The following is a 14,240-nucleotide window of genomic DNA, read 5'->3' as shown; positions in this document are numbered from 1 at the left end:
ACTCCATTTTGTTGGGGTGTATACACACATGAGCTTTCATGAACTGTACCAAGACTAGACAACAAATTTTTGAAATCAGTGCTGAAAAACTCACTTCCATTGTCAGTTCTCAAGACTTTAACTGTGGTAGAGAATATATTTTGAACTTGAGCAAAAAAGTTCTTTAGAGCAACATAGGCTTCAGACTTAGAAGTTAAGAGAAATATCCAAGTATATCTACTATAGTCATCTACTATAGTAACAAAAAATCTTTTTCCATCATGAGTAGGACATCTGTATGGTCCCCATATATCACAATGAATCAATTCAAACATAGATTGAGTTGCAGTACTACTAATCTGAAAAAGGAAGTCTACTTTGCTTGGCTAGTGGACATGCAGTACAGTGTTGACTGTCATTGGTAGTCAACTTATTCAATTTGTCTACTCTTCTTATTACATCTAGGGGAGCATGTCCCAATCTCCTGTGCCATAAGTAGCTTGACCCTGTAAGAGAGGGGGCAGTAGAAGGGGCAGTAACTGCAGATGCACTCTTATTTGTCATTTGAGCTAAGAATTATTTTGAAACACCTCCTTTAAGCACATAAAGTCCATGTTCCTCTCTACCAATCCCCTTCACCTGACCACTGTAAAGATCCTGAAAAATACAGAAATCAGGAAAGAAGCCTACCATACACATTAGTTCCTTGGTGAGTTGTGAAACTGAGAGCAAGTTGAACTTAAAGTCTGGAATATAGAGTACATTAGAAATCTTCTGATTGTTCAACACAGATGTACTCCCTGTGTGTGAGATTTGCACTGCATTACCATTAGGAAGATGAACTATATTTTTCTCTGTTGTAGGAAGTGGCTTATGTGTTTGTAGTAACTCAAGTCTAGATGTCATGTGATTTGAGGCTCCAGTATCAATTATCCAATCACAATTGATACACTGAGACACAAAAGCATTCACATGAGTTAGAATACCTGCAGCAGCTACTTTGCTAGATGAGCCAGAGCCTCCTGTACTTCCTTTGGAAAACATTTGAACAATCTGCTGGTACTGCTCCTGAGTGAAAAATGGTTGTGTCTGTGTCATTTATGGTGTTGTAGGATTATCTGAAGTAACTCCCTTTTGATAATAAGATCTAGTGTACAGTTGTTCTTCATAGCTGATATGATCTTCCTCTGCTGCAAAGCTTGGATTTCCTGCAAAATTAGCATAAAGTCCAGGTGCACTTCCTTTTCTTTTAGACTTAAAATCAGGTGGATAGCCTATTAGCTTGAAGCAATTTTCTTTGCTGTGTCCTTTATAATGACAGTAGTCACACTGAACATTATTCTTTATTTGTCTGTAACCTCCACTGGTAACATTTGGACCTTTGTTCCCATATAGGGCAGTGCTTTCTAAGCCTTCTGCAAGCTGTGTAACCTGGGCCATGCTTGCTAGATTTTTTTGACTGTCTTGATCAACAAGAAGTGAATAAGCCTTGTTGATAGTAGGCACTGGAGTCATCATCATAATTTGACTCGTGGATTGTGCATAAGAGTCATTCAAACCAGTGAGAAACTGCAACCGTCTTTGGGCCTCAAAGTGCTGAGCATATAGCTTGGACTCAGGACATGGACATCCTGGGCAAGGCATTAGAGCATCAAACTCATCTCACAAATCTCTCAGTTTTGAGAAGTAATCTGCTACAGTCATAGTTCCTTGAGTCAAATTATGCATTTTTCTGTGAAGGAACAATACTCTAGAGCCATTTACTTTGTCGAACCTTTCTTTTAGATCTTCCCACACCTTATGAGCACTAGATGCATAAAGCACACTGCTCAACAAACCAGGTCTTACAGCATTCATTATCCATGACAACACGACATCATTAACCTTTTCCCACAGATCATGAAGTTCTGGTTTGAATTTAGACTTTGGAAACCTTCCATCAACAAACCGTAACTTACTTTTACCTAACAAACCAATTCTCATAGCACGACTCCACAAGGCATAGTTATCAGATCCAGTCAATTGAATAGAGACTAGAGAACTACCTGGCGTGTCGGTTGGTTGTAGGTATAGTGGGTGATTATGATCGATAGAAGGAAATGACGAACCAGAGCCAGTAATTGATGTGCGAGCTGTGGTATTATCTTCCTCAGTGCCAATCGCCATTGTAGACTTCACTTTGAATGTAGAAATTACAAACCCTAGCTTCGATTTTATGATTACTCTAAGACAATTCTGCACCTAAATTTTTTTTGCAGAAATTGAAGTAACCTAGAAGCTGAGTGTAGAAATCAGAAGAGAGAGCTGAGGCAGTGACGGTTCAGATCATTTCCAATGGCTCTGATACCATGTTAGCTGCCATAGATGAAGGATCTGAAGCTTAGGTAGAAAATGAATTGTATCAGTAGAGAAGAGAAGAGAGGAAGCACTGTTCCATTGAATTGGAAAAGAGAAAATAACTGCCGTGTTTATTTATCTAAGACAAGAAGCTATTTATATCTATTTCTAATTACTGACTAACTACTTCACTAACTAACTAACCAACAGAGTTGGTATTTACAATAATAATTAACCATAGTTAGTTATCAGCTTGACTATTTAACCCTTCAACAATAACCACCTGTGGAAGGGTGTGCTAGAATTTCCATTTGAGGTACAAAATCTCTTGCTATTAGTCCTCTTTCTGCTACTCTTTCTTCAAACCCTGTTAGCAGCTCAATTTTCGGAACGTCTGTTGTAAAATAGTTCCCTTTTTTTATCTGCTTCTCTTAGAACCCATATGAACTTTTGTTCGGATCTCTCTAAACCAAGGGCAAGCTCAATAAGTTGTTCAGGTGAGAAGGTACTTGCCGTTCCAAATGAAACGTAGATGACTGAATTCTTGAGTTGTTTATCAAGCCACTCAACGCATTTGTGGCTTAATATTCTATGTGAAGCAGAGTACTCGTTGTCGTGTACATGGATCGGATTGAAGGGACCAAGACCCCACACTGGCTTCTCACTTTGTTTAGCTAGCGCGTCTAGATACGGACCTTCTATATCTCTACATGTATTGAAGATTTCTCCAGATTTGAGCGTCCAATCGGGCATGATGTTCATGAACTCCAGCATCTCCTGTGGGTAACAGCTTTGGATGGACGGAATATGGGCTTGCAAAGTTAAAAACAAGTTGTTCATATCGTTGTTGTTATTGTTATTATTGTTGTTGTCGTCCGTAAAAATATGGTGGATCAATGAGTAAACAGTAAAAGCGGAGATGGCGTGGAAAATATATGTCTCAACATTGGGTATTGAATTCACGCCTTGAACAACTTGTAGTACTAAGGAATCATGGATAATGACCACTCTTCTACAAGTTCTTGAAATTGTACGACAAATTTCACATAAAGGCTCACCGAGCAGGTCAAAAAATGAAACATACGACAAATTGTCTTCCTCTACCTCAAAATTTCCAATAATGTCATGGAATTGTATGTTGGGGAATTGGTCAAGGTTCCATCCTTGTAGCCGAAGCTTCAGTTCTTGATTTCGTGCACCAACGCTGACATAGTGGACTGGAATATCGTAGGAAGAGATAATTCGGGACAGGTGAAGAAGTGGGGTTAAGTGCCCATATTCAGGAAAGGGCACCATTACCACTGCTATATTATTAGAATTTGGAGCCGCCATTGAATTAAAGAAAATAATTGGAAGGAGGTTTGCTGCAAATCTCTTCTCCACCCTGCTCTCTCTCTATATAGCAAGAAATTTGGGTCCACTCATACTTTAGCGCGGTTGATATTATTTAGGGATGGATTTTCTCTGAACATGGATCTTGTCCGAAACATTATATATCTGGAGATGGATCTTCTCTAGGGGCTGGATTGGCCCTATTCAATACTGGATGACCGATGGTCAGTGATGTATATATTTCGGGACGAATCTTCCCTGGACTGTATGGGCCATATACAATACCTAGTGATTGAGCATTTGAAAGTGTAAGCACATGATGCTGTTAGCGTGGTGCATCAAATACAACATGTTTTACTATGTAATATGTTTAGATTTATGGCGATTGAGTGAAATACTGTTTTACTAGACTGTGAAGCATTTTTTGTTTGGCACTATTTGTTATTATAAGACTCCGTTTATTTAAAAATGAATCACCATTTCCAAACGAGGGTCAAATTAGATACTCTACAATTTTCAGTCTTATGTAGAATCTTTTTATTATTTAGAAAAATAAAATATACATGCACATTGCATCTGTAGCTATAGCATTTAATGAGACTTACAGTGAGTACTTAGATTGAATTTATGTATTGTTCATTTAAACTTCAACTTCCAAGAAATGCCTGAAATAATTGAATTAGTCTAGTAACTGTCACATAAATGTTAGAGCTGAATCCTTTGGATTATTTGTTTGAGATAGTACGCGGAGAAGTGGACGACGACGATAATATTCTTGCATGAGGAGTACGTGGTGCATGGGTAGTTGATGGCTTGGAAGTGCTAGTCTATTTGCATGAGGAGTACGTGGTGCATGGGTCTGAAAATAAAGACAGATGTATTGAATTGGTGCTACCGATTGTAGATGATGTTGATTTAATATAATCTGAATGGTCCATGCCTCAAACATATATTACTCCCTCCGTATCAAATTATTTATCGTAATTTCTAAAAATAATTATCTCAAATTATTGATCATTATAGAAGTTCAAGAGAAATCTAATTATTTTTCCCTATTTTGCTCTCAATAGTAATTATTCTTGAAAACGATAAATACCTCAATTATAAGTTGATATTATGATTGTTCAAATACCAATAAGACATAAATAAGCGTAAAATGTACCCCACGTATGTATTGGATCGTAGTTAGTCAATTAATAGGGGTGTCAAATGGGTAGGTTGGACTGATTTGAGCAGGTCAAAATGGATTGAGTTAATAAATGGGCGGGTTAATGACCCGCCCGAAAGTAACTTGGCTGAGATGGTTTGGGTCAAGTTGGCTAAAATTTGGGGATCATAGCCCAACCCGCCCAATTCTTACCAAGCTTTAATTAAGAGATTTTTATATTCCTATACACCATTTGAAACTTTATTAAGCTCCCTACTCAAATTTTAATTTACTTACATCCTATATACAAATTATGCTAAAAGGTTTTTAATGTGTCTAAAAAAAATAAGAAAATCAATTAAAGTGGACCGAAATGAGTATAAATTAAATATATTCCCTCCATTCACTTTTACTTGGCACGTTTTAACTTTTCACGCCCCTTAATGATAACAAATGAAGTGCATAATTTACCATGATACTCATGTTAATTGATGTATATTTTATTGGATTTAAGAAAATATATTGAAATTAGTAATAAATACTATGGGTATAACATAATTTTTTTTTATCTTTCCTTGATATAAATAAAGTGACATGTAAAAAATAAGATCTATTTGTAATATACATATTAAATAAAAGTGAACAGAGGGAGTACACAAAATATAGGAAATGGTGCCGAGTAAAGGATGGCGGAGTTCTATGAGCATTAATTAATTTTTATTTTTCAAAAGAAATGTAGTTTCGATCTCAACTATGTATGATCGTTGTCGTTTGTAACTTATTATAAAAGTATTATTTATTCGAAGCAGTTATTGATTCTTTCCCAACAATGACAACGCAACCTCATAAGATTCCAGAAATGAAGCTCCACATATCAAGATTCAATCACTGCTTTGAAGTAAATAACTGATGCTCCGAAGTTACAATACAACAAAGTCATTTATTTCCTGTAAATAAAAGAAGTCAGACCTAAAGCCACGCTAAACGGAGAAAATCTGGTATTGATGGTGTTGTTTGAGCAAAAAAAGTGCTAAATCATTTTGTCTAGACCAATTGATGATGCATTAAGGGCGAATTTTAATTGAACTTAATAAATTCTAGACAGAATAAAATGAAATACTTGTGAACGAATAGTGCTTGAGAACATTAAATAACGGATTTAATACTCTATGGTTGACAATACATATGAAAGCATGAATAAGTAATAAATGTAACTAATGGCAAAGAATGTAATAAGAAATGATCTACCACCCAATTATTATATGATTGGGATGTTCCTTTCCTCTGTCAACAATCGTGGAAAAGTGAGCAGTCAAGATGGGTATGGAATCTTTGGATCTATGGATTAAGATTGAACAACATGTGCTTCAATAATATAATTAATCAACGAGCAAGACAAGTTTTGGATATTCTCTTTTGTCAACCTTTACAATGTGTTCTTCTCAGAAAGTGAAGAAGATCCCCCTTTCTGTCTTCTTTCTCTTCCTATTTATAACAGGTATTTTTCAAAAATCCTAAAAAATACAGCATAAAGAATATCTACCTCTAAACTTATGCTACCGTTCTTTTCTCACCATGGCTGCCCGCTTTTGGCACTAGCCTTTGTAAGAGCAGCCTCCAATCGTTATATCATGGTCGACCCCGTCCTTTGTCTTACTTATCCGTTACCGCGAGTCGCCAAATTTGAACCTATACAGTTAGTCCTTCTGCTTGTTGAGGTCGTGGCCTGGCACGCCCTCGATAAGTGGACATGATTTGCCTTTGTTTCGGGAGAATTTGGCTGTTGCATGAGCCGGGTCGACAAAGGTCGAGAGAGAGACACAACTAGTGGACTCATGATTGGTGCGGTTTCCTTGGGGTGACGTCACAGCCGCGCGCGTCATCATTACGCATCTTCCCGAGACAACATCAGCGTGCTTGTCGTTTTGGTTTTGGTGAATTTGGCAATCGTTTGCCTCGATTCTCTTGCCATTCAGTCCTATAAATAGATGGGGGTTTTGTTTTTCAAAAGTTTCCGCCATCCCTTTCCTTCCATGAACACTGTTCTCCTTCGATCTTCTTTGCCAGTTTCTGTTCTTGATTTTGCTCTCACGATTCCACATCTCTCCTTCTTACCTTAGTTGATACCTCCTTTTTCAGGTTTAGTAGCATACCTTTTATCGTTGATATGTCACACACCCTTCGTATTCACGATGAAATTTCTGACGCCACTCCGTTGTCGGTGGCTCCTCCTTCCAGCGGCGAGGATTTCGTGGTTGAAGAGGATGAGAGCTTTCCTACCGTGGAGGAGATAGTTTCCAGAAACCCTTTGTCCAGGAGAGATTTTCATAAGGAACCTGCTCCTGCTCCCGTTCAAGTAACCTCCGAGACCGGACCGTCTCATATAGCTGAGCTCCAGTCTACATATCATATCCCTTCTCACGTCGAGATAGTTTTGGCTGGCGGTGACATCGTTGAGGTCCATCGACCTGGGTATTGTGCCTTTTATGTCTACCCATTCTTAATTGGTTATACTCTCCCTCTTCTCCTACTAGCGGAGGAATTTTTCCGATTTTACAACGTCAACCCAGCACAGCTATCCCCGTATTTGTATAAAGCTTTCCTGATGCTGACAAAGTATGCAGAATTGGCCGGTTGCGAGGTCGGTATCCGCCACCTATTACACTTGTTTTCACCAAGTTTTTACAGAGGCACTATGATACACCTGCGATATCGTGGGACCAGAGGGCTGATAGTTGGAATGGACGACATGACGAATTGGAGGTTTTGGCACAAATACTTCTTTATCAAAACCGAACACTTGGTATCAGACCCTGCTGGGTTTCCTGATCAGTGGAACCATAATCGTAGGTGTTGTTAGCATATGCTTGTTGTCTTCTTTTCGTCCTTTTGTTTGTTTTTCATTCATTTGTGCTTTCTTTGTGTTTTTTTAGCTGAGAGGCGTACACCCTTCCACGTCGTCGTCATTGAAGACTAGGTGGCTCGCGTGTTACCTCACATGGCGGATATTCGAGATTGGGCGGTTTTCTACAAACGTTTTGGACCGAAGGTCCCGGCTAGTAAGTGTTACTTTTGTTTCGGGCTTCTGTTATTTATCGTTGTTTGTTTATATGACGTCCTTATGGTGACAGGTCGACGGGCTTCCAATAAGAAAGCTCCAGCGCCGGCATTTCTCCAGGCTATTGCATCGGCAGGGATGCAATTTACTCAGGCTGAGTCCGTCCGCGAAGGTCGTACTCAGGCTCCATTAGCTAAGGATTCTCCTCCTCAGAATGCTGCAATACGGGATGAGATATCTTCCTGACCTATCTACCACCTTGTAGATGAGTCGTCTAATAGAGAGGAGTCTCCATCGAGAAAGAGGCGAAGAATGGAGCTTGGGAAGACCATCGCCACTAGTGTTGAAACGAGGAAGGTCATTGCCTCGAGGGCGGCGTCTGCATTTATGCCTAATGCTGGGGCCGTTTTTATGGTGGATGCTATTATTGCGGGAAGTTCCCTTAAAGCCGAGGGGGTACATCAAGGCGGGGAACTATACGGGCTACTGAAGGTGGCACGTCATCGGCGGCTGGAGGAGATGGAGCGGTGCTCGCAGAGGATGATGGTTCAGGCTTGGACATCGATCCTGAAGAGGTGCGGGCCATTTTAGAGAGAAACACCCGCGTGAACGGAGGGTCCTAACCGACACGTAATCATTCAAATGGGTTACGAACTTTTCGCCAACTCTGAGCAGGCGATGTTGTCCTTTTCCCCCTTGTGCGCTACTTCTGAGAATGCGGTGCTTCGAACGATGAGTGATGCAGAGCTGTCGCTGAGTATCTCTAGCATGGCTTTGCGAGTAAGTGTTTTTTACTGTTACGATTTGTCTCGCATGGGTAATATGCTTATGCTGACTTTCTTTCCTTTGCATGTCAGACTCTCATTATGGGGATTGAGCGCGACCGGAGGGATGAACGGAGGACGGCCGTTTTTAAGAAGGTGACCTCTAAGTATATAGAATATCGTACCACGCATCGAGCGTTGGCCGACGTCTTTAACTAAGATAGCGAGTTTCAGCTATTTCATGACGGGCTCAAACAGAGAGAGGAGGAGTTGGCAAGGAAAGTTGAGGAGATGAAGGAGCTGGATGATGAGTTGATGAAGGGCATAGGTCGATGTAGTAAGCTTGAAGCGGCTCTTAAGGCCAAGGAGGATGAGCTCGAGGTGAGCAAGAGGGTGATGGCCGAGAACGCCAACCTTCAAGCACGAGTGGCTTCCTTAACTGCTGAGCTTGGGCAGAGAGAAATAGAGGCTACCGATTTGAGGGGCGAGTTGAGCGTTAAGGTCGAGGAATTTACTCGTGCCGAAAAAGGCATGATGGATGCCATATCCGAAGTAGCAGCCTCGGATGACGCCCTCCGTGTTTGTAGGTCTGAGTGGGATAATGAGGTGGAGACGTTGACGCTCAAGGTGGCGAGGTTAGAAGAGCGGATCCATGATCTAGAGGCGGAGTTATCCGAATTAAATAAATAGGTTGTTGCTATGAAGGCTGAGGAAGTGCACGGCAGTCGCAACCGTCTACGTCTCATACTTCTATTGATCCCGTCATGCCGTGGGAGTTGTATGAGATGTGGGTTCATGCTGAGGCTCAGCTTGATGTGCACAAGTCCCTAAAGGCCGATGGGAAGGTTTCGAGGCAGACCTCGAGGGGGTCCGCGTTAAAGCACGTGCGGCTCGTGAAGCCTGTGGTTATGACCCCGGTATGCCTGGCGGGGAGGATATTGATGATGATGCGTACAGGCTCGCCTCTGATTCTTGGTATAATGATGAGTATGCCGGAGGGGATGACGCGGCGTAGGACCGTTATACTTATATTTGTTTTGCCTTGCTATTTTTGTGAGGGCGTCTTTGGGCCCTTTGTAAACAGTTTTATAATATAACAATTGTAATGGAATGATTACCTTTTGCTATGTATTTCCGGATTGCCGTTTTTTGTTTTCTATGCGGCGAAGTGCCTGACTTTTCGGCCGCTTGTGTGTAGTGTTTTGGCGTAGTCGATTGTAGATCTTAAAGTAACTCGAGCGAGGTCGAGTGTAAAGTAATTCGAGCGAGGTCGAATGCAAAGTAATTCGGGTGGGGTCATATGTAAAGTAATTCGGGCGGGGTCGAATGTAAATTAATTCGGGCGGGATCGAATGTAAAGTAATTCGAGCGGTGTCGAATGTAAAGTAATTCGAGCAGTGTCGAATGTAAAGTAATTCGAGCGATGTCGAATGTAAAGTAATTCGAGCGGGGTCGAATGTGGGATGCGAAAAAGAAACTTTATGGAGAGTAAAAATGTTGCTTTATTTCATTCACTGGAGAATACTATACATGTGCGTTTCATACAAATATTGGAGATTTTCCATGTTTCTAGTCCCTTTATCGTTCGGCCTGGAGAAGCAGTCAACAGGCGGGGCGATGAATCATACTTGAACTTCGAGACGTCCCTTTCGTTGCCTTATTAAAAACCTCCCCGAGAAAATCCAGTTGGAATAAAATCCGAGTGAGGGAAAAAGAGTACGATTTGAGGGGCGTCCTTTTTCAGAAGTTGAAGTATTTAAGGTGGGCGATATTCCAATTGTTTTATGGTAGTTTTACTTCCATTGTTTCTAGTTGGAATGCTCCTTTTGTTGCTGTTGCCGTGATTTTGTATGGCCCGTCCTAATTGGTTCCTAGTTTGCCTTCTTTTGGGTCTTTGCTCGCTTGTGTTTTGGCCTTGAGAACAAAGTCTCCGACTTTGAGTGATCGTATTCTGGATTTTTTGTTTTAGTACCTTTCTACTTATTGTTTTTGGGCTACCATTCTTACGTAAGCCATGTTTCTTCTTTCTTCTGCCTTGTCGAGGTCTAGTTTTCTGTTCTTGTCATTGTTTTGTCCGCTTGCGTTGGAGTATCTCAGCCTAGGTTCCCCAACTTCGACAGGTATTATGGCGTCAGTCCCGTAGACTAGTGAATATGGTGTTTCGCCTGTGCTCGTTTTGGCATAGTGCGATAGGCCCATAGTACCTCTGGTAGCAATTCTAGCCATAATCCCTTGGAGTCCTCGAGCTTTTTATTCAAGATGTTCAATATTGTTTTGTTGGAGGATTCGGCTTGACCGTTACCAGCGGGATGACATGGCGTAGAGAGTATTCACTTGATGTGCCATTTTTCGAAGAACTCGGAGGTCTTTTTCCTGGTGAATTTGGGTCTGTTGTCGCAGTTGATTTCTTTAGGGATGCCAAAACGGCATATGACGTTTCTTCATATAAATGTGATAAATTCCTGTTCGCGTATTTTGGCTAATGCACTTGCTTCCACCCACTTGGAAAAATAGTCAGTTAAAACTAAAAGGAATCGTGTGTTACCTCGCCCTGCTGGCAGGGGCCCGACAATATCCATTTCCCATTTGATAAATGGCCATGGTGATGTAACCAAATGGAGGAGCTCGCCTGCTTAGTGTATTATAGGAGCGTATTTCTGACATTGCTCACACTTCTTGACGTAGTTGGCGGCTTCCTTATTCATTGTGGTCCAGTGGTAACCTGCCCGAATGAGGCATCTGACGAGCGCTCAGTTGCTGGTATGGGCACCGCAGTGGCCCTCGTGTACTTCCTCGAGGATGCGCCTCGTTTAGTTCGACCCTAGACATTTCCCCAAGGGGCCCCCAAATGTTCTTTTGTACACCTATGCTACCGTTTTTCTCACCTCGGCTGCCCGCTTTTGGCACCAGCCTTTGTAAGAGCAGCCTCCAATCGTTATATCAAGGTCAACCCCGTCCTTTGTCTTACTTATCTGTTACCCCTGAGTCGCCAAATTTGGACCTATACAGGTGTGACGAAAGATATGATTATATGTGGCACACTCTGAGTAGGTAACTCTATCTATCAAGACTTGAACAAATAGGAAAAAAACGTAATGTATTTTTGTCTGCGCTGAGATTTGAACTTGATAATACGCTTATTACATCTATATATATATATATATATATATATATATATAAAAATTTGCTTCCTTACAGGATTCTAGTTTAGATTTAGTAGATCCTGGTGATATGATCCCAAACATATATAGTTTCATGTAAAACTACCAGGATTTTATGTCGATCTCTAATTATAACAACTCAACTCCTCGTTCTGAGTTTAGTTTTTCATTTTATGTTTTGGGATTTCTAATCGTTTGTTTTATCTTGTTGCTGTCTTTATGACGTATGTTGTTGTTATTGTTCTGTTGTCTCTTTTTCATCTCGGCACATTGCTTCTTTTTCATCTCCTTGTGCCGAGGATCTTTCGGAAACAACCTCTTTATCTCCCGAATAGGGTAATTAGGTCTACGCACATATTACCCTTCTCAGATCCCACAAGTAGGATTATACCGGGTTGTTATTGTTGTTGGACTTCTAACCGGTTTGTATGAGGCGTAGTTGTTGTTGAATTGAACAGGCCACAATTAGTTTCTTTATTTTAGCATATTCATATTTCTTGCACAGGGTTGTATTAAGGTAAGGTGGATACCCTGTCTTGCCTTGCCCTACCCTAGTTGCTAATTGTGTTTGAGAGTTTCGTTATCAATAACACACCTAGAATGAACACCAACAAAAATTTATTCTAGTAGATTCAACAAAGAAATTTTAGACATCACGTACGTAACTCATCTTAACCATTAGAAAAAAAAGATGAATAGATTTATTTATCTAGTAATGTGAGCGATGAAAGACTCCATTAGCTTCTTTGTGGCGCCACCATCATTCACAGACATCTTGATAGCTTGGCTCAACGCTATCGCTCTCTGCCTCATCTCTTCTCCTTCAATGGAAGTCATCAAAGTCCTCACTCCATTTTCAATTCTATTTGCTTTCACCAATTCATCTCTATGTGCCCAATCCTTTACTACTAGGCCAACTTTTAACACCTTTGTTATAAGCACGTCGTTGAATGGGTTATCGGAATGGATTGGCCAAGTTGCCATTGGAACTCCCATTATTAGGCTTTCCATGAAAGAATTCCAACCCGAATGGAATAAGTAACCACCTGTAGATGGGTGTGCTAGAATTTCCATTTGAGGTACGAAATCTCTCGCGATTGTTCCTCTTTCTGCTACTCTGTCTTCAAATCCTGTTGGCAGCTCAATCTTCGGAATGTCTGTTGTAAAGTCATTCCCCTTTTTATCTGCTTCTCTTAGAACCCATATGAACTTTTGTTCTGACCTCTCTAAACCAAGGGCAAGTTCAATAATTTGTTCACTCGAGAAGGTTCTTGCTGTTCCAAATGAAACATAGATGACAGAATTCTTAGGTTGTTTATCAAGCCACTCAATACATCTGTGGCTTACTATTTTAGGTGAAGCAGAATACTCGTCGTTTTGTAAATAGACAGGATTGATCAAAGGACCAAGACCCCACAATGGCTTCTCGCTTTGTTTAGCGAGTGCATCTAGATACGGACCTTCTATATCTCTACAGGTATTCAAGATTTCTCCAGATTTGAACGTCCAATCGCGTAACATCTTTATGAATTCCAGCATCTCTGGCGGATAACAGCTTTTGAATGAAGGAATGTGGTGTTGCAAAGGTAAGAACAAGTCATTGTTTTCAGCTGAACCACTAACTTGTTGGAACAACGAACAAACAGTGAAAGCAGAGATGACATGAAAAATGTATGTCTCGACATTGGTTATTGAAATCACACCTTGAACAACTGATAGCATTATTGAGTCATGAATAATCACCACTCTTTTACAAGTGGTCAAAAGTTCATGACAAATTGCACATAGGGGCTCGCCTAGTAGTTCTAAGGATGCAAAGTACGACATATAGTCGTCGTCTTCCTCCTCCTCCTCGTCTTCCTTTTCAGCTGTAGTAGCACGAGCCGAAGGTATTGAAAGGTCATGGAATTGTATGTTGGGAAATTGATCAAGGTTTGATCCTTGTAACCGACGTTTCAGTTCTTGATTTCGTGCACCAATGCTAACATAGTGGACTGGAATATCATAGGAAGAGATAAGACGAGAAAGGTGAAGAAATGGAGTTTGGTGCCCATATTCAGGAAAGGGAACCATAACCACAGCTACATTATTAGAGTTTGCAGCCATTGAAGAGACACAGAAAATGGAGCTAACTATATGTAGGAGCACTATATTTGGTAGTAAATGAGAAAGAAACGTTACAATATGACAAATTTAGAAGTTTGATCTTTTTCGGTAAAGGGCCAAATATACCTCTGTACTATGAGAAAATATTTAAATATATTTCGTTATACTTTGGGTCCAAATATATCCCTATTGTAATATAACTGGTTCAAATATAACCTTCTTCCGTTAAGTTTGTCAAAGGTGGACATTCAATCCTATGTGCACTGATATTTGATGAGGTGGATGTCACGTACCATGCCATCTCAGTGCCCCTAATCCATATATAAAAGATTAAAATTTGAAATATAATATTTTTC

At 40.5% G+C, this 14,240-nt stretch overlaps 2 protein-coding genes across 2 annotated transcripts; both read right to left on the bottom strand.

Moving 5' to 3' along the window:
• LOC109231709 (zeatin O-glucosyltransferase-like) lies at nt 2,695-3,648 on the bottom strand. Its single transcript, XM_019397347.1, has one exon. The coding sequence runs from the start codon at nt 3,646-3,648 to the stop codon at nt 2,695-2,697; it is 954 nt and encodes a 317-aa protein (XP_019252892.1).
• On the bottom strand, nt 12,439-13,864 carry LOC109231872 (zeatin O-glucosyltransferase-like). Its single transcript, XM_019397491.1, has one exon. The coding sequence runs from the start codon at nt 13,849-13,851 to the stop codon at nt 12,484-12,486; it is 1,368 nt and encodes a 455-aa protein (XP_019253036.1). The 5' UTR covers nt 13,852-13,864; the 3' UTR covers nt 12,439-12,483.

The sequence above is a fragment of the Nicotiana attenuata genome, chromosome 8 (genome assembly GCF_001879085.1).
Source record: "Nicotiana attenuata strain UT chromosome 8, NIATTr2, whole genome shotgun sequence".
NCBI classification, from domain to species: Eukaryota; Viridiplantae; Streptophyta; class Magnoliopsida; order Solanales; family Solanaceae; genus Nicotiana; species Nicotiana attenuata.
Note: the sequence above shows the minus strand (reverse complement) of the source record. Positions and strands in the feature narration are given on the sequence as shown.

Bases quoted from the DNA above. Each gene is read 5' to 3' on its own strand.
- LOC109231709 (XM_019397347.1), bottom strand. From the start codon at position 3,648: ATGGCGGCTCCAAATTCTAATAATATAGCAGTGGTAATGGTGCCCTTT.
- LOC109231872 (XM_019397491.1), bottom strand. From the start codon at position 13,851: ATGGTTCCCTTTCCTGAATATGGGCACCAAACTCCATTTCTTCACCTT.